The 23145-nt window shown below is 35.2% G+C and overlaps 1 protein-coding gene across 1 annotated transcript in view; it reads right to left on the minus strand.

Moving 5' to 3' along the window:
* The window catches only part of LOC139687260 (WD repeat and FYVE domain-containing protein 3-like), a gene marked incomplete at its 3' end in the record, with an annotated part of 62072 nt that overhangs the window by 17776 nt on the left and 21151 nt on the right, over positions 1 to 23145 (minus strand). Inside the window, exons 15-25 of the mRNA XM_071584397.1 lie at positions 22863 to 23010; positions 22610 to 22765; positions 19573 to 19787; positions 17139 to 17497; positions 15749 to 16015; positions 14003 to 14175; positions 11876 to 12104; positions 11487 to 11623; positions 10814 to 10997; positions 7398 to 7669; positions 6426 to 6658 (exon numbers count right to left, since the gene is read on the minus strand). Coding sequence (XP_071440498.1) covers positions 6426 to 6658; positions 7398 to 7669; positions 10814 to 10997; positions 11487 to 11623; positions 11876 to 12104; positions 14003 to 14175; positions 15749 to 16015; positions 17139 to 17497; positions 19573 to 19787; positions 22610 to 22765; positions 22863 to 23010 — 2373 coding nt within the window. The remainder of the gene's footprint in view (positions 1 to 6425; positions 6659 to 7397; positions 7670 to 10813; positions 10998 to 11486; positions 11624 to 11875; positions 12105 to 14002; positions 14176 to 15748; positions 16016 to 17138; positions 17498 to 19572; positions 19788 to 22609; positions 22766 to 22862; positions 23011 to 23145) is intronic.

The following is a 23145-nucleotide window of genomic DNA, read 5'->3' on the forward strand; positions in this document are numbered from 1 at the left end:
ATGGGATTTATTCATTACTAATTAATATTAACCTGGTCCCGGTCAAGGCAAATGATTTTTACACTTTTAAAATTCTTGATTGCACAAAAGCTTTTGCAATTGCACAATTGTTTTGAAAATCCCTGATGCACAAAAGAACCAATTTAACTGTACCTTATCAATAAAATAATAATTTAAAACTCATATTGACCATTTTTCTGCATATAATTCGCTATTGTTGAGACAAAATGGGATGTTGACCAAAGGATATCATTACAATCTTCTTATTAATATACTAACATACAAATATACCTGACAGAAAGTACTTTAAAGAACGAAAAATTTTATCACAATGACATTAAAAGAAATGAAAAATTACTGTTTCTGGTAATATGTAATTTTATTTAATCACATTTAGTAAGGAAATGAAACCTAAACTGCAAGGAGATTGCTCCTATCTCCAGAAAAAAACCATCAAAAAGGATAACTATCAATAAAAGTAATATTTCAATCAAAGCCTACTAGGTTAACCTTTTTGCTGTAGTTGGAGCGTAGGGAGAAGTAAGACTAACATATGCAGCAAGTGCATGGTGCAAAGGATATGATAGCATAGACATCATCAATCAACTCAATCGAATCGACTTCAATCGACGGAGAAATTCAAGAAATGGGCAGAATCCTAAAAATTGCAACTGCCAATGTTAACATTGAAAGATTAATTGAACAACTACTGGATTAAAAAAAAAACAAGGAAAATCAGCACTGAGTCTATCTATGTCCCCATCTCAGAGGTACAGCCCAGCTAGAATTGTACTAAATATTCCGGCCCAACCTCAGAAAAGCAGTAAAAATGCTCAGATGACAAACCTAAACTGTACCTTCTGCAACAACCTAAACTTTATAAATAACTCAACAAACAAGACAGGAGTCATCATGCATATCAGCTTCGGGATAGACAACAAGTACCATTTGAGTCAGGAATATGAAGCTTGAACGCACCTCTAACAACAGAAGACAGTTCACACTTTACACAGCCCATCTACTCACCAAAGGTCACCACTTAAGCTCAACCAAAGATTCTATGCATGGGGAAACATGTGTATCGCCATTCTAGAACAGATTTTAATATTATCTCATGTGAGATGAAAAGAAAAATATACTACCAATTACTACCTATTCTCTCCATCCCCAGTATTCAGTCCCTCCATTTTCCTCTGCCATACATCCACCAACTCCCTGAAGTCAAAGGCTTTCATACAGCCACCTTTGTGACCAACTGTCCCCCATCCACAAACCACTGGTAAGCCTTCCTCCCTCCCATACCCCTCAAATACCTTGGGTGACTATATAAGAACCTAACAATGTTGTACTGTACCCAAAGATGCTACAGTACAATGAAACCAGTTGAAGCAAATCTGTTTATTCTAAGGAAATGCAGAAAAAATTATTTATCTCTTGTGGAAGAATTTTGCAAGTTATCTACTAACAGGAAATTCATCCAACAACCAGCAATGAAGGTCTGAAAATGAGGAATTATTTCATTAGGTATCTGAAACATTCTTTTTGCTAATTGTGAGGCATAGTCTGTGAAAGTAGCAGAAAATATTGGAAGGAATGGAAATGTCTAACAAAATGCAAATGAGGATTCAAAGGAGCACTTTATCACTGAAGATGAAATTCCACTAACAGCAGAAGAAATAAATGTGTGGGCTTAAAACACTGCCAAGGAAAATTAAAAACTTTCAAGAAATATTAAAAACCGTCAAAAAAAATTGAAACACTGTCAAGAAAATGGCACATTCATTGGACATATTTAAAGCATGACCAATCTCTGAAGACAGTAATTTAATGAAGAATGGATTGGGAGAAACACAGAGAAGACAACGAGTGGAAGAAGTTCAACAAGAAAAGAAAAGTCTGAGGGCAGAGGGTTATAAAAAATCAAAAGGGAGCCTGAAGGGAGGCTTTAAGGGAGAGCTGTAACTAATTATTCATGATTTGAATAACTGACGATTATCTGATTAAGAAATATGAATTCCTCAAAGGCCTTTAATCCAAAGAACCCAATGAAATACTGTAATACTACATTTAGGTATCCTTAATCGGCTGCCCACATATTGTGAAGACCATCAAAGAATGTATTTGGAGAACAGGTACGAATTTCCACCCCATGTCTCCTTAAATAGCCTCAAACAACTATGCATCAACCCCAATGGCCCATGCAATATTTAATAAACCAAGCAGAACCTTGACAACCTGGGAGTGATTTTTACACTCTGAAAATTCTGCATTTTAATGCATGTTAGCAGATGACCCTGTTAAATGTTACTGGTGCAGCATCTTCCATAGTTCTTTGAATTGGCCAAGTTGACTTGAAAGATAAATCAACATTTACCTTCCAGTAAAACTGTAGTTGATAAATATGCAGTTGGGATACTATTAAAAATGTTACTGACATGCCAGGGTTCAGGTTTACAGCTCCAATATAACTGCCCTATATATCTGCCCACCCTGATCATTCCTCAAATAATTTATGTCATCCATATGGAGAAATAGTCTCTTCCATTCTTTACTAGTACTATTTAGCATAAGAAAAGACTGTTGGGGCTGAAGATATAATAACAGTATCAAAAGTGGTAGTGAAAATCTGGCATTATACGAGTCAAACACAAAAATTGATTGTAAAAATGGATCATAAAATTACAATCTGAAAGCTGACGATAACTTTCTAGTATTAGCATTTACAATTCATTACTCAAGTATAACAAAAGCATGAAAAATATCAATGAAGGACGAGGCAAAGTATGAATTGACATAATTATACAACACACTTTACTAACTTAAGATATTTTGTTTGGGAGAAAGCAATTACTCGTCCGCATAGTAATTTGAAAGGACATTACAAAGCAGATGACGGTCAAAGGGAATATGTTGCAAATGATGATCAGAAAATTGCAGACCGGGAATTTTCCTAGGCCAGAAAGGATATCCCTGCTCCTTTAATGGGTTTCTTTGCCCAAGGATTCTTTGCTGTCATTATTTCCAATGATATGAGCTAATTCTATGGCAAATAAAAGTAATGGCCACATCATGAGCAAATTATTACATTAAAAATAGGTTTAATATTTTCTTCCATTATTCCCTATCAGCTACTAATCTAAGAGCCTCAGAATCGAATCCTGGGTAATGCCTTAACATCCAAAATCCAAATGGAACAAAATGCAACCACTTCAAAGAGTACAATAAAATCATTCATCTTGACTGGATTTCATACCTGGATCACTTGATATCCAGCCAAGTTGTTTTAGCCAATTTATCTACCAAGGATCCTCTTGCACTATGAAATTTTGATGGCTTCATAGAAATAAGGTGTTATCATTGAAATACTGTACATACAATGTCACAAGTATTCATAGTTTTATGTATTGAGTTAGCTTCAACCTTGTGGACTGTGGTGCAACATTCACAACTATGAATCCTTGTGACATTTTATGCACAGTATTTCATCATAACATCTTATTCCTTAAGAGCCCCATAAACTTTCAGAGTGTAAGAGGATGCCACAATAGCTTAATTGGCTAAAGCACTTGGCCAGATATTAAGGGATCTGGGTTTGAATCTTGGTCAAGAAGAATTGGGAACCTCTAAAACATATAACTCACCATGAGCTTATTACAACAAATTATCCCCACCAAGTTCAGACTGAATGAGAAATACTAAATAAAATAAACATTGTGTTCCTTCTAGACAAGCTTTCATGAATATCAAAAAGATAAATCTCCAGCCATTTGATTAATCACATCCACAAAATTTCTTGGCATCCATTTGGACTCAAACGTGACATGGGAAACCCATATTGACTGCCTTTCAGGAAAATTAAGATCGGCATGTTTCCTCCAAAGAACTTGGAGAAAACAGTGAGCAAAGACATGCTACTAATATTTTATATGGCCTTATCTACTACAATATTACATATGATATCATTCTCTGGGGCTCATCTCCTTTCTCCTATGTCATATTTAAACTGCAAAAGAAGGCTATTTGCATCATTGAATCTAAACCTCCAATTTCATTTGCCCATCCTATCTTTTAAGATCTTGGGGCCTTACCTTTCCCATTCATTTATATCCTATTAATATTAACATACATGAAACAACATCCACCAGACTTCCATGCAAATCTCCCCACTACAGTCACCATACCCAGTCAAACCTGCATATCAAATATAATCGAACTAAATCTGCAAGCTTAGGACCAAAGTCAATGGGACTAAAGTTATATAATAAATTACCATATAAATACAAAGACATAAGAGATATAACACAGTTAAATGACAAATAAAAAAAATTTGGGAGAAAAATTATTAGTGCCTGAATTTGTGAATGATAAAATATGACGTATGTATATATATTTATATAAAATTTTTTAAAATCTTCTCTATATATGAATGCTCTGAATTTCTATTTTTTTATGATGTGCCCTATATTGCACACTAATCCTTGGGCAAATAAAATAATTTTTATTACTGTCATTATTTCACTTGATTTTACGAACTTACCAACCTGAAGGTAGAAGCAAAGACTCAGCTGTCAGTTTGCTCACATTTAGCGTACCTTAAGTTTTAAAATATACAGTACTTCAATGAGTTAATGAGCAAAACAGGTACTTGAAGTTTGCAAAATTGAATGTTTATATGTACCTCACACGCAAAGAATACCTCACATTTTAATAGACCACTAAAAATAACCTAAAACACAGAACCTATGAACTCTCACGTATAAAAAAATATTAATGAGAATATGCTTGAATATTCACCTTAAAACAGATATAGCTGAAGCTAATTAAAACAGAGTAAGATGCGTGTTAATTAACTCATGTGGTTTTGGTTACAACACAGTATGTGACCATGAATTCTTTGTGGCAGTTATTATTATAACTGACCATAATGTGACTTTCCTCTATAGTAAATTTTGTGATTATGAAACTTGCCATCTAGCTCCACTGAAATGAGGTAACCCAAAGTTTCTAGCTAATTTGGGTTTCAAAACACAAATAAAAGTAACAATATTTGTTACACATTTTGCAAATAATGGTAATAAGTACAGATTATGAAGATCCATCATTATGTCCCAAGTTTCAAATAATGACCCATGGTAATAACATTGCCTTCAGAACATTATTTTCATTAAAGCTACGTGCTTTTAATCATAATCTAGAAATAATCCAGAAAGAAGAAAAATCAGAATATGCTTAAGATTAACTTATTACGCAAGAATTGAACAATGACATAACCTGAAATTGAGCTGCAATAAAAATTAGTTATTTAACAGTAGCACAGCCTTTATCGTTACACAAGTTCGAAAAAAATGTTAGCGTCCAGCATTTCACCAGAATTATAGCAGCACATTTTAATGTTGTGTGCATATCATGAAGATATCAAATTATCATTATTACCAGCATCTCAATGATGCATGTAATAAAACCATTAACACAGTAATCAACCCGAAGGTCGGTTTGGTAGGTGATGGTAGAGTTCACCCTGTACTAAGTCTGACGGCATGTGAAATTCACACATCAGGGTAGGGGGGCCAGTTCCTTTCCCTGTGCCGGTTATGGTTTGGGTGGAGCTGCAGGTGCCCAGAGTGCCTTGCCCGGGAATCGAACCTGGGACCCTCCAGTCAGCAGTCCAATGCTCTACCCACTGGACTACCCCGACCCATGATGCGTGTAATATTGAAACTTAATTAAATAATTGCCACATACAATTTTAGCACCTCTAAATTTGACCTCTCCCCCCCCCGTTAGTCTAAAATTTTATACCCATTGCTTTGAAGAATTTAAATAATAGAATTAGTAGAATAGCAAAAAGAAAATCTTTAAAAGAGAATGACATGAATGAAATGACAAGTTATCCTGGTTTGTAGCAAATTTTCAAAAAAATGTTAAGTACCTTTCTGAAAATTCCATGACATGCATGGTTGTCATTCTCTTCATTTCAAATTTTATGCCTCTTAATGTTTTTAAATATTGCCTAAATTCGATTGACCTGATGACTGAAAATGCAGGTAAGAATACAGATTAATGTGATAGATAGTACTTAAAGAGTAAAGACAAAACTGATAATCAGACATTAAAAGGAAAATTGTTCTTAAAGCAAGGTAGAACAAGGAAAAACACCAATAAAAATGTACACAATTTCACCCTTCATAGACTCAATGCAAAGAATAACACAAGTGCAGTGCCACATACTTGAGGCATGCATGTGTCTTTCACCGACAGATAACAAGAGTCCAAACACTCAAAAATAAGAATCAACCAAAACCAAATCTTTCAGCTAAAATAAATGTGCTCACAGAAAATGCCAATTGCTATACGTCTGCTGCATGACCTCATCACCACCTTATTTAAGCATAACATATTCAACAGTAAAGAAAGAAAATACTAACGCTAATAAATCAGCTGAACGAGGATGGTTGCCAAGAAGGGCCCTAAGAAGTGACAGGAGAACATGTCGCGTTGGAGGAGAAGAGACACGGGGCAAAATTCGTAGCAACCTCTGCAGGAGTTGCAGCTCTCGAGCAATCTTCAAGTTGGTCTGCTTCTCACTTGATTCGGCCACAAGTTCATGCAAGTGTTCAAACAGCGAGCGCTCCAATTCACCAGGGGCTTCATGCCACACCTCCATGCAGAAGATAACACAAATTAAAACATTCCTTTTATACACCAAAAATCTATTATTATAAATTTAACAGAAAAGTTCTCATGGGGGAAATGAGATAAACACCAATACCCAAACACAGGATTCATGCCTTGTGCAACATTTGTGTTCTAAATAATGGTGTGCATTATTTAGGAATCTAAAGTAAAAACTAAACATAATCTGTGGCTGGTATAGAAGGTAAGTAAAGGTAAGAAATAGCATCAAAGTTCAACATTGTTAAAAGTTAAAATCAGTAAAAGCAGATAAACCAAGAAGTGTCCATGAAGCATCTTCCTTTTCCCCTTTTAATCATAAAATACAAAGAACCAGAACTCATTCAAATCATATTGAATGATGGCATCAGATGAAAGAAGTCTGATAACATAATAATGCAAGTTGTTTAATTTGCAAAGCCCCAGTGATTTCTTTGTTATATACCACTGAATTCCAAGAATGGTCCCATAGTATGTTACAACACCATTAATTTCTAACACTGAGTAAGTAATTCTGCTTTTTTCCAAACATTTCTAGTAAACTCTAACACTATTTATAAAAAACCCGTGGAATCCCAATTGCAGGATTTCCAGCAAACAACTTATCTGAACTATTAATTAAGTAAATGATGCAAATTAATGAGTGAATCATTAAGTTAGGGATCCTTAAATTGGGACTCCACTTTAACAACAACCAATATTTTAGCAAATTAGAAAATAAATACCTCAAGGTCACAAAGAAGATCCCTGAAAGCAATGATGTTAGGAATAGATGAACTCTCTTGCCCACTATTCACGGTCCCCACAAGTCCAAAGGTTAGATGAAGGATGTGGCTATTCAGAAGAGCTTTCTTGCGACGAAGAAGCATGGCTAACGTCTGATGCCCACACTGCCTCTCCATTTCCTTCTGAGCACATCGATTACTTCTCACTACACACACTAATGCCTTTACTGCAGCATATAAACTTTCAACATCTTGAGCCATTGCTATCAAACCTATCAATCAAGAAAAAATGAACAGCATTAGAAAAAAATACCAGCAGTTATCAAAAGAATATTGAAATTTTAAAGCCAGAACTTGAAGAGATACAATGGGAGTAAATTTACTAATGCATAGAATGGGTTATGAAAGTTGCAGTTTATTATGTTTTTATTACATACTTAAATGCATATGTTCTTTTTTAAGCAGGCTCATAGTGTTGACATGAACCTGTATGTAATATTTTTCTTTGCAATTGACAACTCCTATACCTACATGATACATATGGACAGTGCATAGAAAAAATATTATTACTATTATTATGTACATATTGATCATACTATACCTACTCATTCTATTTATTTATACACAAAATATATGAATATATCATACAGGGTAAATCAAAAGTAATTTTTTTAGGCCAGCTTATACACATCTTCGAAGGTTTTTGCAGAGATTAATGTTTTGTTTACCTATTTTGCAGGCTACCTTGATACATATTGAGAATTTTTTTCTGTGCCTGCAAAATGGGTAAAAATACTAACTATGCAGCAGAATATTAAATCCATCTATATACAACCTACAGAAAATTAAAAAATGCTTAGAGAACTCGTGTAATGGGAAGCACTGACAGCTCTTGTACATTTCAAGAAGTCAATTGTATCATTACTGTGAGGATTGAGGATAATTATAAAAATTGTCCCCCTAAACACATCATGCTCCCTACATACTCTGCCTTACTATATATAAAAATCTCTTCATGGGTGTTTTTCCTGCATGGGTTTTTACTAGTTGAGCAATGCCACGCTCTCCCTAGCTTTTCCCACAAACCTCATTCTTTGCTTAGACTTTCCTCATTTTATTGTACTCTATCTTCACTGTCATTTAATTTGAGTATATGTAGGTGTATTCTTAATTTATATATGTATATGTACGTATGTATGGGTGTATATGTGCGTACTTATGTATTTATTTATGTATGAGTATGAATGCATGTATGTATGTTTATGTGTGTATATGTATGTGTGTGTGGATATGTATGTATATGTGTAAGTATGTGTATGAATATAGGTATGTATGTGTGTGTATGTATGTGTATGTGTGTGTCTATATATATGTATATACTCTTTTCTTTTCGATGCGCAAATCTATGTTAGTGAATTGATGTCTGTCTATATGTATTTATGTGTACATATTAATGTAACTATAAGTTTGATGGCTAATATAAAATGTATACGACGATGGGTTAAATGGAAGAAGGGACCATTTGGTCTCAATTTCACCCAAATAAAGACCACTATCTATCTATAAAAATGGAGGTGTGGCCATATTTGTGCATAGTAAGAAATTCAAGAAAAAGTAAAAACAACTGTTTGTGAACTAGGTATATCAGAATGTACATCATAATATGGTGAAAATAAGTATTGATATTAACCTACCAATGGAGAGCCTAAATGATAAAACACACCTTAGGTGGTCTTTTACACATGGAAATATGCAGCATCTTCTGCTCTTTATACAGCCCCAAAACTGGGACAATGCCTATGACTCCAAGTCAGTAGACCAAGGCTTCAATTATTTTCAATTAATTTTCAGACACAATTTGAAATTGTGTTTTCCAATAACGCATCAGAAAGTATTTCATAGAACAAAATGTACGCCATGGTTAACTGATGAGATCGATTGCTACTCAACTATCCTTGAAAAACATGCTGTATCCAGTAAAAGCGCAGAAAATCATGAACAAAGGTTACTCTATAAGGAATTTCAAAAGCACTACCATAAGCTGAGTTCTACATCTAAAAGAACTTATAATGATAATAAGTTACTTAATTCCAATAGTAAGTCCAAAACTGCATGGGAAATAATTAAAGAATGTAGAGGTAAGAAAAATCCACACCTTGCTCTCCCAAAACTTAGTAACCCTGAAAGTAACACCGCCATAAGCTCCGCATCTCTAGCTAATAGACTTAACAAACAGTACATATCAGCTCCTTGCCCAACTACTTCTCAAGCTAATGTGCTTTTGGCAAATGCACCATCATCGAAGTTTGCCAAGCCCTGTTCTGAAACCAATCTAAAAACTATTGTCTCCGAGCTCAGAAACAAATTCAGTACTGGCCCTGATGAAAGTCTTGATCAAGTTATTCATCATTGTTTGGAAGCCATAAAAACATCCCTTTTATTTTTAATTAATGAATCTTTGATACAAGGGATTTTCCCATCCCAATTACAAGAATCAAAATGGTAGAAAACATTTTTTTGAATTCTTCATTTTCATGAATGTCAAAACTTCACACCGTTTTTTTCCCAAACTTTGGAGGACTTCATGGATGTTTTCTACAATTTCAGAAGTGATTAAACATCAAAATTATAAATTTTGCCCCCTGAGATAACAGCACCAATGCATGGCACCAATGTAACTCTCCTGGTAGGCAAATATGTACATATTTCACCAGTCACTTTTTTTCCTGATGGAATGAACAATTTATTTGGGTAGGGCAATTTATTCTTTGCACATTTTTAGTCTGATAATGTTCCTTTGATAACATAAGGAATAAATAGAGCTGTCAAAGACACATACTCTGATTTGGCACTCAAAGTATATATATCCTGGCTTCATTTCCAATTATTTTGAGAAAAAATAAACTCTCATCACAAATATAATAAATTTTACTGCCTTTAATCCTCTAAGTTCTACTGACTTTAACAAAATGACTCTGCTGGTATTTTAAATCTTTTATTCCAATAGGACCACTCATTAATTGAAATTTGAGTATTTAAGGATGTGATTGTACCAGACACAATTTATTTGGAAAATAATATTGATGTAGATGCATTTTACTTTGAAGAAACTATTAAATATTCATTATATTTTGCTCACTATATACCAGAGCCATAAAATATTTTGGGCCTTGGAAAAGCATTAGACCCCAATACTCAATTCACAATTAATTCATTGATTTTAATGCCACTGGATCCAATTTTGTTTTGTGCCAAATATCAATGGAAAATGTTATGACACCAGGATCTAGTCCTTTCCAAAATTTACCATATATTTCTAATTTCTATGGTTTTTTTCTATTTTCTATGATTAGCCTATCTATACTTTTTATGGTTAGTGAATTATGAAATATTAATTGAGAACAAACAGCAGTTACCTAAGAGTACTGAGCAACCACCAACATTTTCCACTATTTTTGCAACAGGTCTAGGAGAAAACACCCGTACACCAAGATAACCTATCACTACACCTCCCAAAGACCTTGCTGGCCCACTCAGATGTCCTGCAGAATTGTGTAGAACACGGATTGGAGTTGCATTCTCATGTGAAGACATACCCAGCTGTAAGAAAGGCACTAAGGATTACAAAAAGTTTAAAAAAATTTATTTATCATCATCAGTAACATCTTTAAGTTATTAAAATTTAAAGCACATGAATTATGCAAACTACAAATATAATAATAACTTCTCAGCTAGTAAAATTTTACCTATTGAAACTAGAATCACAAAGAATTCATTTAAAATAAATGCTATATTTTCTTGAAATTAAGATACACCAAATAGACATGTTTGGGTTTTTGAGGCATCATTTTAGTATAAAAAAGCTTCCGATGCATAAGAATTTACTATTATGCAGTCAAATAACCATTATGCCATTTACCATTATTATGGGGAGCATTCAGAAAGTTTGCTACGAAGAATTCAACAAGAGCAAGAGACTCATCTTATATGCCTACCAATGTTGTACCTTGCAACAAAAATGATAGATACACGACGCAAATCCACAAGTAAAAGACAACTTCTTCTATTAAACATTGCAAATTAAATTACCTGTTTTGCAATTGATTTATTGTCAGCTCGACTGTAAACTTTCCTTATTTTAGCCAGAGTAAGTTGAGAAACAGCTTTTGCATTCAATCCAAATATGACTTTCTCTTCTGGAACAAGAGGAGCCATTGGTTCAGAGCCTAAAAGAGAAAATGTAAATAGAATATCAAATAAATTGCCATACTTTTCTACAAAATTACATTATTCATCGTCTCGTTAAATATTAAAAGATGGTAATCGAGTAAAAGCTAAACAAAGATTAAGATATTTTCAGAGGAGCAAATGAATATTTAGTGAAATAACTCAGATTAATAGCTAAACTACTTACATTAAGTTCAATCAAACAATTAATAAGGAACTAAATTAAAAAGGGCATAAATTTGTTAGCATACCATTTGGCTCTGGAGATTGCAAGCTGCCCATATAATGGGGGCCGAGTTGATACAGCAGAGCCACTGTCTGTGGGCTAAGAACTTCTTCCACCAGATGACAAGGCCCTTGTTTCCAAGAGAGGCGAGAAAAACGTCGCCAAGCAGGTGGTGTACCAATATAGCCATACACAGAGGATGCTACAGTTAAGTTAGCAGCCCCACCACCAGGATTCTGGGAGATGTAATGTAGCTGTTCACCAGAAAAAGTTAAAGCTGTGTATTAAAGAAAAATCTACTGGGGGGCCAATAGCACATAGCAATCTATAGATAAAATCTTGAAACCCTTAATGGGTTTTAGAACATAATACACTGACCTATGCATTTAGGGATTAATAAGTCATAACTTGAAAAAAAAGGCCAAGCAGCTATTGCAATCAATTATGTCATCTCTAACTAGCACTAAAAATTAAGTTGATAATTATCAAAAATCAACCATTGATTAATTTAATTTATTTTAAATATAAATTCAAAATTACCAAATTGATTACTTTCTTGGACAAAAGTAGAGCTTTTCTTTAGGAGCTGAAATTTTCCATAAATTTCACTGTAATTACTAATGTAATAGAGCAAATACACATATATTTGAAATGAATATGTAAAATAAAATCATCCGTGCATAAGAGGACTATCACTGGGTATAAAAGAAAGGAGAGATGCAGCCTTTCAGGCACCATCTCAGTGTCTTCGGATTTATATTCAAAGACTTCACTTCCATTTTGGCAAGAAATGCCATAATATATCTACCTTTGGTTCACTTCATATGCAATCACATATCAGTTTTTTGATTTCTGAAATACTCATTTTACTTGAAATAAAATTCTGCATTTAAATTATTAGAATTCTTAATCAAATTTAAATTATTGGTCTTCTTTATCCATTTTTAGTCCCCAAAACCACAGGCTTAAAGCTGATTTAAAACTCCTCCACCACACCCTAAACTCAACTATTGATTGCCCTGAACTGCTCTCTCTTCAACTTCAGGATACCAACGCGATCCACCCGCACCCAATCCCTACTCCATCTGCCTATTTCTAGAATATCTCTCACCAAGCGCTCACCTTTATTTCGCCTCCCCTTCCTTCTAAATTCACTCCCTCACACTGTCGATCCTTTTAATTTATCATGCAACAATTTCATCACCCAAGCTTTATCCCAACTTTCAATGAATTAAATTTTTCCCCGGTCCATGTTCGTTCTCGTTGTTTATTGCTATGCTGTTATTGCCTCTTGTCCTCTTCCATGTTTGTTATATTTTTCACTGTCAATTGGCACTACTGATGTATGTGAATAATGTTTTAAAATAAAATAAATAAAATAAAATGGAGGTTTTCATTAAAATCAGTGCATCTGTGATACATTTTCCCCATAATTCTTTGAGTATCAAACACTGTCCCAGCAATTGCTACTGAACAATAATCCAACAGGGCCAAATAAAAAACAATGTGAAATAAATCAATATAATGATTTAAATCAACATAACGTATCTGCCCATGGTGATGTTATTTCTTTTGGACACATGAATTACTGGGATCGAGATGGTGCGGGGGCTAACGTACTGGCTTCCCACCCTGCACGGGTTCAAATCCCGGCAGTGTTGAATATTTTTCAGAGGTATCTCGATCCCTACTTGAGGTGCTTTGTGGAGGGTACTTTGAGTGAGTATGCCGTCCGTCGGATGGGACGTTAAACTGCGGACCCCTTGGTGCCTTTTGTAAAGAGTAGGCTAATGCCGATGCCGGGTTTCTCTCCACCCTTCATCCTTTCCTGTCCATCCCCTATGGCGCAAATGACCCTCCCCTAAATGTGAGCAGAATAATTTATACATCATTTTTCAAATGATTACAAAAACCAGTCTTCTTGATGGTAGGGTAATTCCCTTGCCTGCTATTTCAAAGGTAGAAAGATTAAATTCCACCATATTGTACTTTTCCTGACCAGTGGTTCAGATTTTTGGGTTTGTCCTCATTCTTATTTCACTTTAAAAACTTTATCAAACTGTACATAATTGAGATTGCACCAGAGCACATTAAATAAAATATTACTATCAAATTCTTCACTGTAAGCCTTAGCAACAAATAAATGCTATACCTTCTGCGAGTGCACATGCTGGCCATCAACATAGAGAGAAAACGAGGAGTTCTTCAGGACTGCTCGATTGAGAACCAAAACCAAGTGATGCCACTGACCCTCTTGAAGTATATCTGGGCACCAGACTCTGGCACCAGCATCACCCATTACATCAGGTTCCCATTCGGCAGCACCTAATTGAAGAAAAGAAACCATTAATGAGTCAAGATGAGCATGACATTAACTAAAAGTTAACATTAATTACAGATTCATCTGTGATGAGGAGGAACCGTTCCATAATAACAGAGATGAAGATTATTACAATTTTCCATTTAATAAAGATATACTTCAGATAAGTTTTGAAGAACTGCATCATTCAAGTGAAGTTCTCACTGTACAGAGTACACTGTACATATTAAATTCAGCATACAGCAGTTAAATCCGGACAAATGAAACTTTTGTTTAATAGCAAATGTATTAAAAATAATGCAAATGAAAATCCTTTTACATACAAGTAGTGGTATCCGTCAAGCGTAACATTACTCAATGTAACCCCCTTCAGCTGCAATGACTGCCTCCAAACATGCCCTAAATCAATAGCACACACACTTTAAAACAGCGCTGTCCATATTCACGAATGCTGCCATGATAGCTGTGCGTAGAAATGCGACATTAAGGTGCCTTCCTTCCCACCTCCTATATTTAATATGTACATTGGACTCTGTCCAGTGAAAGCTTCACTTGAAAATGATTAAGTACATCCAAACTAGTTGAAAATATATCTCATTTAGTGGAAAGTTGTAATAGTTTCACCTCTGTTATTAACTTAAAGTTATTTTACACATACAACTGTAAATTTAAAACTCAATCATTTCATAAAATTCAGCAATTACAATGGAAAAAACCACTGGGCAGTAAAAATAAGAGAAGTAGAATAATCTTTAGTTCAAATGTTATGTATTTAAAGAGCACATTTAAAAGCCGTGTTAAAAATTAAAGGAAATACGCAGAATGTGTTCAAGAACTGATAAAATACATTTGCAGAAGTGAACACAACAAGAGTTATTGCTACTGCCCTAATGTAAACGAAACTGCAGCATTTATTAAGTATATCTTCATACTTGAATCTTTCCAGATTAGCTGCGATCCAGGAGTTTGATGCATCATTTCCCTTGAATTTATTATGGATGCTGTCTAAAATCCACACACAACTATAACATCAATGCACTAACAATCCTCCCTCATGAAATCATTCCACTAGCCCTTTCTAACCTCTTTCCATTACTCATGGTTTCTCTGACAGGTCTTTCTATCTCACAACCCTTCCTCAAACAATAAAACAACATTTACTGTCCCCCTGCTCAGCTCTCAGTGCAATGTGGTCACTCTGCCCCAACAATCATACCCTACAGCTATATTTAATAATCCAATATTCTACAGATTTCAACAGGACAGAGGAATGACCTAGCACTTACCTTTGCTTAATATCACAGCACTTGATTCTATAGCTGTTATTAAATCATTACTGATGCGCTGAGAGATAATAAGATGGTATAAAAAAAGTCATAGCAGTGTACAGCACTTTTCATGGAATGCATCAATAATTTCACAACAAAAATGTCATAATGATCATTAGTTTAATGACAGTTGAATTAACAACACATTTTGGAGGAACTGAGCCCAGCCTTAAAGCAAGATATGTTCGCATTTAGTGAACCAGTAATATGAACCAAGATAACAGTTGAAGAGGGTATGGATTAAACTTACTCTGAGGCATTATTGTCTCCCTTGTAGTAACAATGAGAGCTTTATCTCTAGCAGAGAGTAGAAAGGCAAGGCAGGCAAGGTGATGGCCTTGCTGACTTTGGTCATCTCTCCTATTACCACCACCACCATAGCCACCAATCCCAGGCATATGCCGTGCAATAGTTAGAAGTCGAACACAATGAGGATCAGTTCGAGGGTCTGAGTATTTATCTACACAGACCCATGTTGAATAACTTAACCCAGTTTGTGGTGGAAATATGCGATCACCTGGAAAAGATGAATAAATAATCGATTATCCAACATTTTCAGGACCAAATATTTACCTTTCAATAGATAATTTGAAACTCATGATAATTCGCCATACATTTCCATATGAAAAGTGTTTTATAATATTTATGAGAGTAACCTATGGTTAGTTTTGAAAAACTTGAAGTTCTAAATCATATTTTTCTAAGATAACACAAAATCTTTTTGACACGATAATGCACATGTCAAACTTGGGATGACAACATCCTTTTGAGATAGCTAGGAAAATAAAATGGATACAAAGAATTGAGTTTGTTTTGCACATACAATGGATTGCATGAGATGAACTTCAAAAAACTATATAGATGATAAAAAGTTAGTTTATATAAAATCAAATACATGATTATTAACAGAGGTGATTCATACAATTTAAGAAAGCAATATGCAAAAACTAAGAGAGTGAATAAATTTAAATGTATAGGATCATAATGTATTTCAGAATTTGCTGCAGGTAGTATGAAAAGATAACAATATTATTGAAAAAATCAGCTGCCCAGAAAAATTTTGTGAGCAAAATATACATTAACCAAGCACTGAAAAAATGGGGACAATCATATCTTATAGAATATTGAAAGACCTCATCAATCATCTGTAATGTGAGAAAGTCTATGATAGGAGGAAAAAATTCTCAACAACTGAAGTCAGTAATAGGAAAATGATTCCTCTGCAATGAAAATATGATAGAGAGAGAATTATACAACTATACATGAACAAACTCAGATTTTGAGTGAAAGAGTTTCTCGGAAAATGTGATTCCTTCATTGGATGTATAGAATATGCTTCTTTGAAAAATTATACAAAACAGATTACCAAAGCAGAATATAATTACTTAATTGATTTAAGAAAATGAGAATTACAAAATTATGAGTACATAATTAACTCTTTAATGAATGCTATGTATCAAGAGGTATTTTTGAAAATACAAAACAAACCTTCCCCAATGTACTGCTGATATATTCAAATTTGCAATTACCTGAACCAATTCCACCTATGACATTTATGTCACCACCTCCACCTCCTGTTCCACTGCTGCCGACAGAACCAACTCCACCCCCCATTCCACTGCCACCACCCCCCATTCCACCCCCTCCCATTCCACCACCTCCAGATGAAGCAACTGCCGCAGAGAGGCTCTGGGGTGCCAAGGAAGGGAGGTAGAGAGAGCCAAATCCCTCGGCACTCATGTCAAATTCTACAAATGGAGGCAGAATGGCACCAGTCGAAGCTCCTCCATGCAGGAGCCGGAAGTCCCTTGGAGTTGTCATGGAAACCAAAGTCTTGACTCGTGTTAGCGGAACTGGACCTCCTCCAGCAAGAGAACATGGACTGTGACGGTTTAAGGGAAAGGATATGTGTGGTGGTCTGTGGGCCACCTCGCGGGCATGGGATTCTGGGTCCTCTAAAGATGCAGAACGGAGTGGATTTCCCAAGCGTAAAAAATCCCTGTAAAAGCAAAACATTTTTTTCGTGATGAATAATGGATTACATTAGTTAGAAAAGGAAGTGGGACTGTTAGGACAATGTTGAAGACAAAAAATTTAGAGCGTTTGAAGCAAGAGATGGAAAGAGGAAACATAGATATTTTGCATCCATGCGAGGTGAGATAGAAGGATAGCAGGGATTACTGGAGTGATATTAGAGTAATATACAGTGGAGGGGACGAGAACCAACAAGGGTTGCCATTATATTGGATAAAAAGGTAGGAAGATGTGTAGTCAATATTGAGCAAGCAACAGTTAGAATATTACAAGTAGATATAAAAGCAAAATCAATGAACTTGGTCACTGTTCAGGCATATTAGCCAACAAGCAATCATAAGAAGAAAGAGGTTGATAGTGTATATGATCAGTTAGAGGACATAATCGAGTGTCAAGCAGGGAAACATTTGATCGTGATGAAGGATTGGTATGCGATGGTAGGCAAAGGTAGAGATGGTAATGAGGTGGGGGACTATGGTTTTGGTATGATGACAGACCATGGGGATAAAGCAATTGAATTCTGCAGGAGACAGGGGTTAGTCATCACCAACACTTGATTTAGACACTACAAAAGGCATGGAAAAGGCCAAGTGAATCAGAAAGGTATCAGTTAGATTATATTATGATTAGGGACAGATTTAGGATATTTGATATATTCACAGAATTTCCAGGGAGCGGATGAAGACTCTGATCACAATCTAGTGCTCATGACCTGTAGCGAAGTATTCAAAAGGATAAGGCAGGGGTGGTTAGGAAATGGAATTTAGAAGCATTAACTGGAACGACAAAGAAGGACTATCAGCAGGCTGTAGAGAAAATCATAAAATGAGGGAAAAGAGTGGAGACCTATCGAGGAAAAACGGAAATATATCAAAAGAGGGATATCAAAAGCCACAAAAGAAACTATAGGAACTGTTAATAGGAAAAGGACAAGGAAACCATGGATCACAGATGAGATGATTAGAAAGATAGAAGAGAGAAGGAAATGGAATAATTTAAACACAGAGTTAGGGAAAAGGAAGTATGAAGAGTTAAATAATAATTTGAGACGGCTAACAAATAAAGCAACAGTAGCATAGTGGAAGATGCAGTGTGAGGATATGAAAAGTTTGCATAGGAAGGATTAAATTGATGCGCTGTACAAAAAGTAAGATTACAACACAATCGGGAAGTAAGAAGGAAAGATCTGAGCTAACAATTAGATATAAATCAGATACGATAGTAGTTGACATAGAAAAGATACAAGAGATATGGAAGGAATATATAGAAGAACTATATGATAAAGAACCTTAGGCCAAAAGAACTTGGGCCAACAAGCTTACACAGGAAGACAGTATGGCATTGATGAAGATGAAATCAAATAAGGCCGTGGGGGTGGACAACATTTCTGAGGAACTACTAAAAGGTTTAGGAAAATGTGGGAGGAAGAGTCTATGTGGACTGAGTCGAAGCATTTATGAGGAAGGAATCTGGTCAGAAGATTTTGCGAGATCAGTGTTAGTTCCTATTCCGCTAGAGGTAAAGGCTGCATCATGTAAGGACTACAGAACAATAAATTTGATTTACCACACAACTTACGTTGTTCTCAGGATCATCAACCTAAGGATAGAGAGTAGGGCAAATGATTACTTAGGGGATAAACAGTTTGGGTTCAGGAAGGGGAGAGGCATGCGCGATGCCATTGCAGTAATGCGATCAATCACTAATCGAGAGGAATATAGAATACAACCCATTCAAACAACCCACCTGGTCCCTGGTCATTATGGAAGAATAAAACCTGATGTTTATCACTAGAGACTAGGAGGGGGATCTCTAAAACTACAGTTAAAATAGTAGCAATGACAAATTAATGCACTGTGAGAGCGGATAATAGCTATGGATAGAGGAGATAGCTTCAGGCGTCACTTTGTGGAAACGATACATATTGCAAAGGTATTGTATTGTAAACCAAGTGTTTCCTTTGCGCTATGGATAGACTTAGAGATGGAATTCCACCAATGCAGAATGAATTCAAAGATATATTAGATTTTCTTTACTCACCGTAAATCCCTGGGTTCCAGTGTCTGTGCAGCAAGACGTTCAAGCATGTATTGCAAGGGTGGGTGAAGGGGATGAGTTTCATCTTCAAGAGCAATGCGACCAACACAAAGGAGTTCCCAGGGTAATCCTGCTTCACACATGACTTGCTGGTTGCGTTCGGATCTCACTAATGACTTCAGAACTTCAGCTGCACATACTTGGAGAGTCAATGCTTGCTAAAGTAAACACGGCAGAGCAATGTCTTAGATGCAAGAAAGCAATTCACACAAAAACAAATAAGTATGTCAAGTGATCATAACTTAGTAATTACAATGTATAATCTTTTCTGAATATCCTGAAAACTCCTGAACCTTACAATAAAAACATTCAATGTAACTACAATGGCTCACATTGGATAGAGGGTATTTGGTCATTGATAAATTAATCATCTAACCAATGAATGAAATAATGTACTCATGAACCAATGAATATAATAATCTATTTAAGAGTGCTCAATTATTTTTATGTGAAGTTTGACACTACGTAGAACTCTTCAATTTTGCATAATGAACATAAACTGAAGTCCATTAAATAAGAATGTTTTTATCCTAGTCAACTGGACATTTAAGAAAATGAAAACATGTGGTGAAGATAATGCTGGGTTAGTGGGTTAAATGGGCAAGTGTTGGTGGGAAATGAAATTTTGTGGCTAGGTGTGATATTACTAAGAAAAGCAAGTCATTAAAAAAGCCCTAATAAGATAAACTTCATGGTGATCCTCACAGTTGCAGATTTATTATTACTGGAAATTGTATAAACGCTGGGGCTGTATCCATACGGTGGGTCTCCACCTCAAGATATAATTATATTTTATGGATCCAATCATATTGTGAAAATATCATGAAGAGAGCCCAATAACACATTAATTTGAGGCATTTCACTCCAGGAATTTACTGACTCATGTTAACATCTATGGATTTTATATCATACAATTGGTTATAAACTACTGAGGAAAATAATCAAGGCTAAACAAACCTGAATGAGGCCTAAATGCATAGCCAAAGGATAATATGATTAAATATGAGTGCTGTATGCGGACATTCATGCTGAAGCAATAAAGGACGAAGGGAAGGTATGATGGAAAAGTAAGGATTGAGAAGGAGCGGAAAAACATAGGACTCAGTTGCTCACTGACACTGGGTATCTGCAGGACCATTTTGGTGCTACAGCACCTATTTTTTAGGATCATTATTGACAATGGATGGCTACCAGGGTAGAGATTTGGTTTCAAGAAAGATAAGGGCAGAGAGGGAAGTGAGTGAGTGATAGGTGTCTAATGAAAAGGATGAAAGGATAGGGAAAAAGAGAGAGAAAAGGTGGAGGCCATAACATTCCTTCAATCAAAATACTATATTTAAGCAAGGTATTACTGTGAAACCACTTCAAATTTGATTAGGGGGGGGGTCAGAATGAGGCATGGGAAAAGAATATAAATCAGTATAAATGAAGGGGGGGAGGATTGCAAATAGATTGTGATTGAGGATAGTAGTAAGAGGGGCCCATGGGGGCCATGGGGCCCAAATCAAACTTTAAATTGCCTGAATTTGATGATAAAAATACAGTCATAGGAGACATGGAGGTGCAGCCTCTTTGAAAGGTATAAATCTGGGGGACATAAGGAGTGATTGGTATCAATTAGGTGTCCCATAATGCTCGGTTGTTTCAGTGTACTGTATTGTGCCTGAAGAATGCTGTTACTTAAACACAATGAGGAGTTGATAACAAGTTTTCATATCCATGGTTTCCCAGAAAGTTCTGGAACCTGAAAAGTCACAGTTTGAGTGAGGCTGAGGATGTCCAGAAATGTTACTGGGAATCAACCCTGGGCCCTCTGGTCAGTAGTCGAACGCTCAACCCCTGGGACACTAGTTCCCTAGTGTAATTATATATAAGAAAAAAATACCTGGTTTCTTGATTAAGTGAATATTCAAATTTACATTTTTTAAGGAGACAAGGGAAACAAATCTGCTAAGTTTTATGTCAAATTGGGATTGGAAAGGCAGAGAATAATTTTTAAAGCTTATGCTGAGGTTTCCAAATTACATTCATTACAGTGTCATCATAAAATTAATAATATTACACTTTGTGTTTCTGCGTGTCGATGAAATTAATATACATACAATTTTATTTGTAAATTCTTTCCTTTCCCAGTAAGTTTCCTATAATTGCATCTTTTTGGCACATAATGTGTAGCTTTTATTAAATTTTTATTGCGCTTTAAATATCTAACACTTTTAAATGTAATAAACAATATTAAATAAACTAATGCTAAAATGAAACCGGGCAGCAACAGTGGCTTTATTTCAGGCAAATGAAAAGTCCAAACAAATGCTTCCATCAGAAAAACAATAGCATAACATTTTAAGCAGTTCAGGTTAATGTGTTGGCAGATTCCTTCTCTGATATTCATTTGAAAAATCAATAAAAATATTTACTAGTATCAAATGTATTTATAAAATCTATATTTGATGAAGCCACATTTGTAAACAATGCAAACAAAAACTTACGAATAAGAACTAAAATGCTATAACAATTAGTCAATTTAATCATCTCTGGGAAGAATAAAATTTAATAGTAAAATTATTTACTGGAATTGGAAGATAAAATAAATTAAATATTTCACTCCATTTGTTTTTTTAAGCTAAAATTTTTGGTTGCCTAGATGTCCATCCATAGGTGTGATAGATATTGGTTTACTATTGGTTGTCTTGAGTCAAAGCAGCCTGTGTGTCAATCAGCACATATGTCCAGTGCAGGACTTGAACCCATTGTCTTTGGCTTAGCAGGCAAGCACAATAACCACATTACTGATTTTTTTACTACAGGGCTCTAAAAATTACATTAAAATTATCACTACCAAGAACACAATGTATTGCTGCAATGATTCTTAGGACTTTGTTTTGAACACTGCAAATTAATTGATTGATTGATTGATCATACCTTATTCATGATTCTAACTATTAAAATTAAGGAATCACCAAATTTGGTATACATTTACCTGTCTCTGCCCTGCATTCTGTATTGAAGGAATCAGGTGTAAAATGGCTACAACAACTCCTGGGTGAACAATAATAGGATCTGGTACTGGTGGTGTTAGGTTAAGTGATGTCACAGCAGCTCTTTTACCAGATGGAGAATCCAAGGATTTATGAGCCTAAAACAATGAAAAAATTAAGGTTTTAAGTAACACAAAAACATCAATAAGTTGAATATTCATCAAAATATTCTTAGCCAAATAAGTTTGAGCATACATCAACTTGTTGACGACGATGTGATGGAGATTTCAATGATATTACTGTGGCCATGTTGGGCTTATCATATGCATCAAGAGCAACATCATAGAGCAACCTAATCACAAGGCAAGCATATGATAGCTGATGGTGGATATGCTCCGGTATTCTGAAATACACAATGGCATTGCATCTATTAGGTATATGGAGTTAGTTTTAATGTGCACATCAATTATGAAAAAAGTATACACGATTTTTGTAAAACAATGTATTTTCCCCAAATTAACATATTCTGTTTAAAAAA

Source organism: Hetaerina americana, unplaced genomic scaffold (genome assembly GCF_022747635.1).
Source record: "Hetaerina americana unplaced genomic scaffold, ioHetAmer1.1.p SCAF_19, whole genome shotgun sequence".
Lineage (NCBI taxonomy): Eukaryota > Metazoa > Arthropoda > Insecta > Odonata > Calopterygidae > Hetaerina > Hetaerina americana.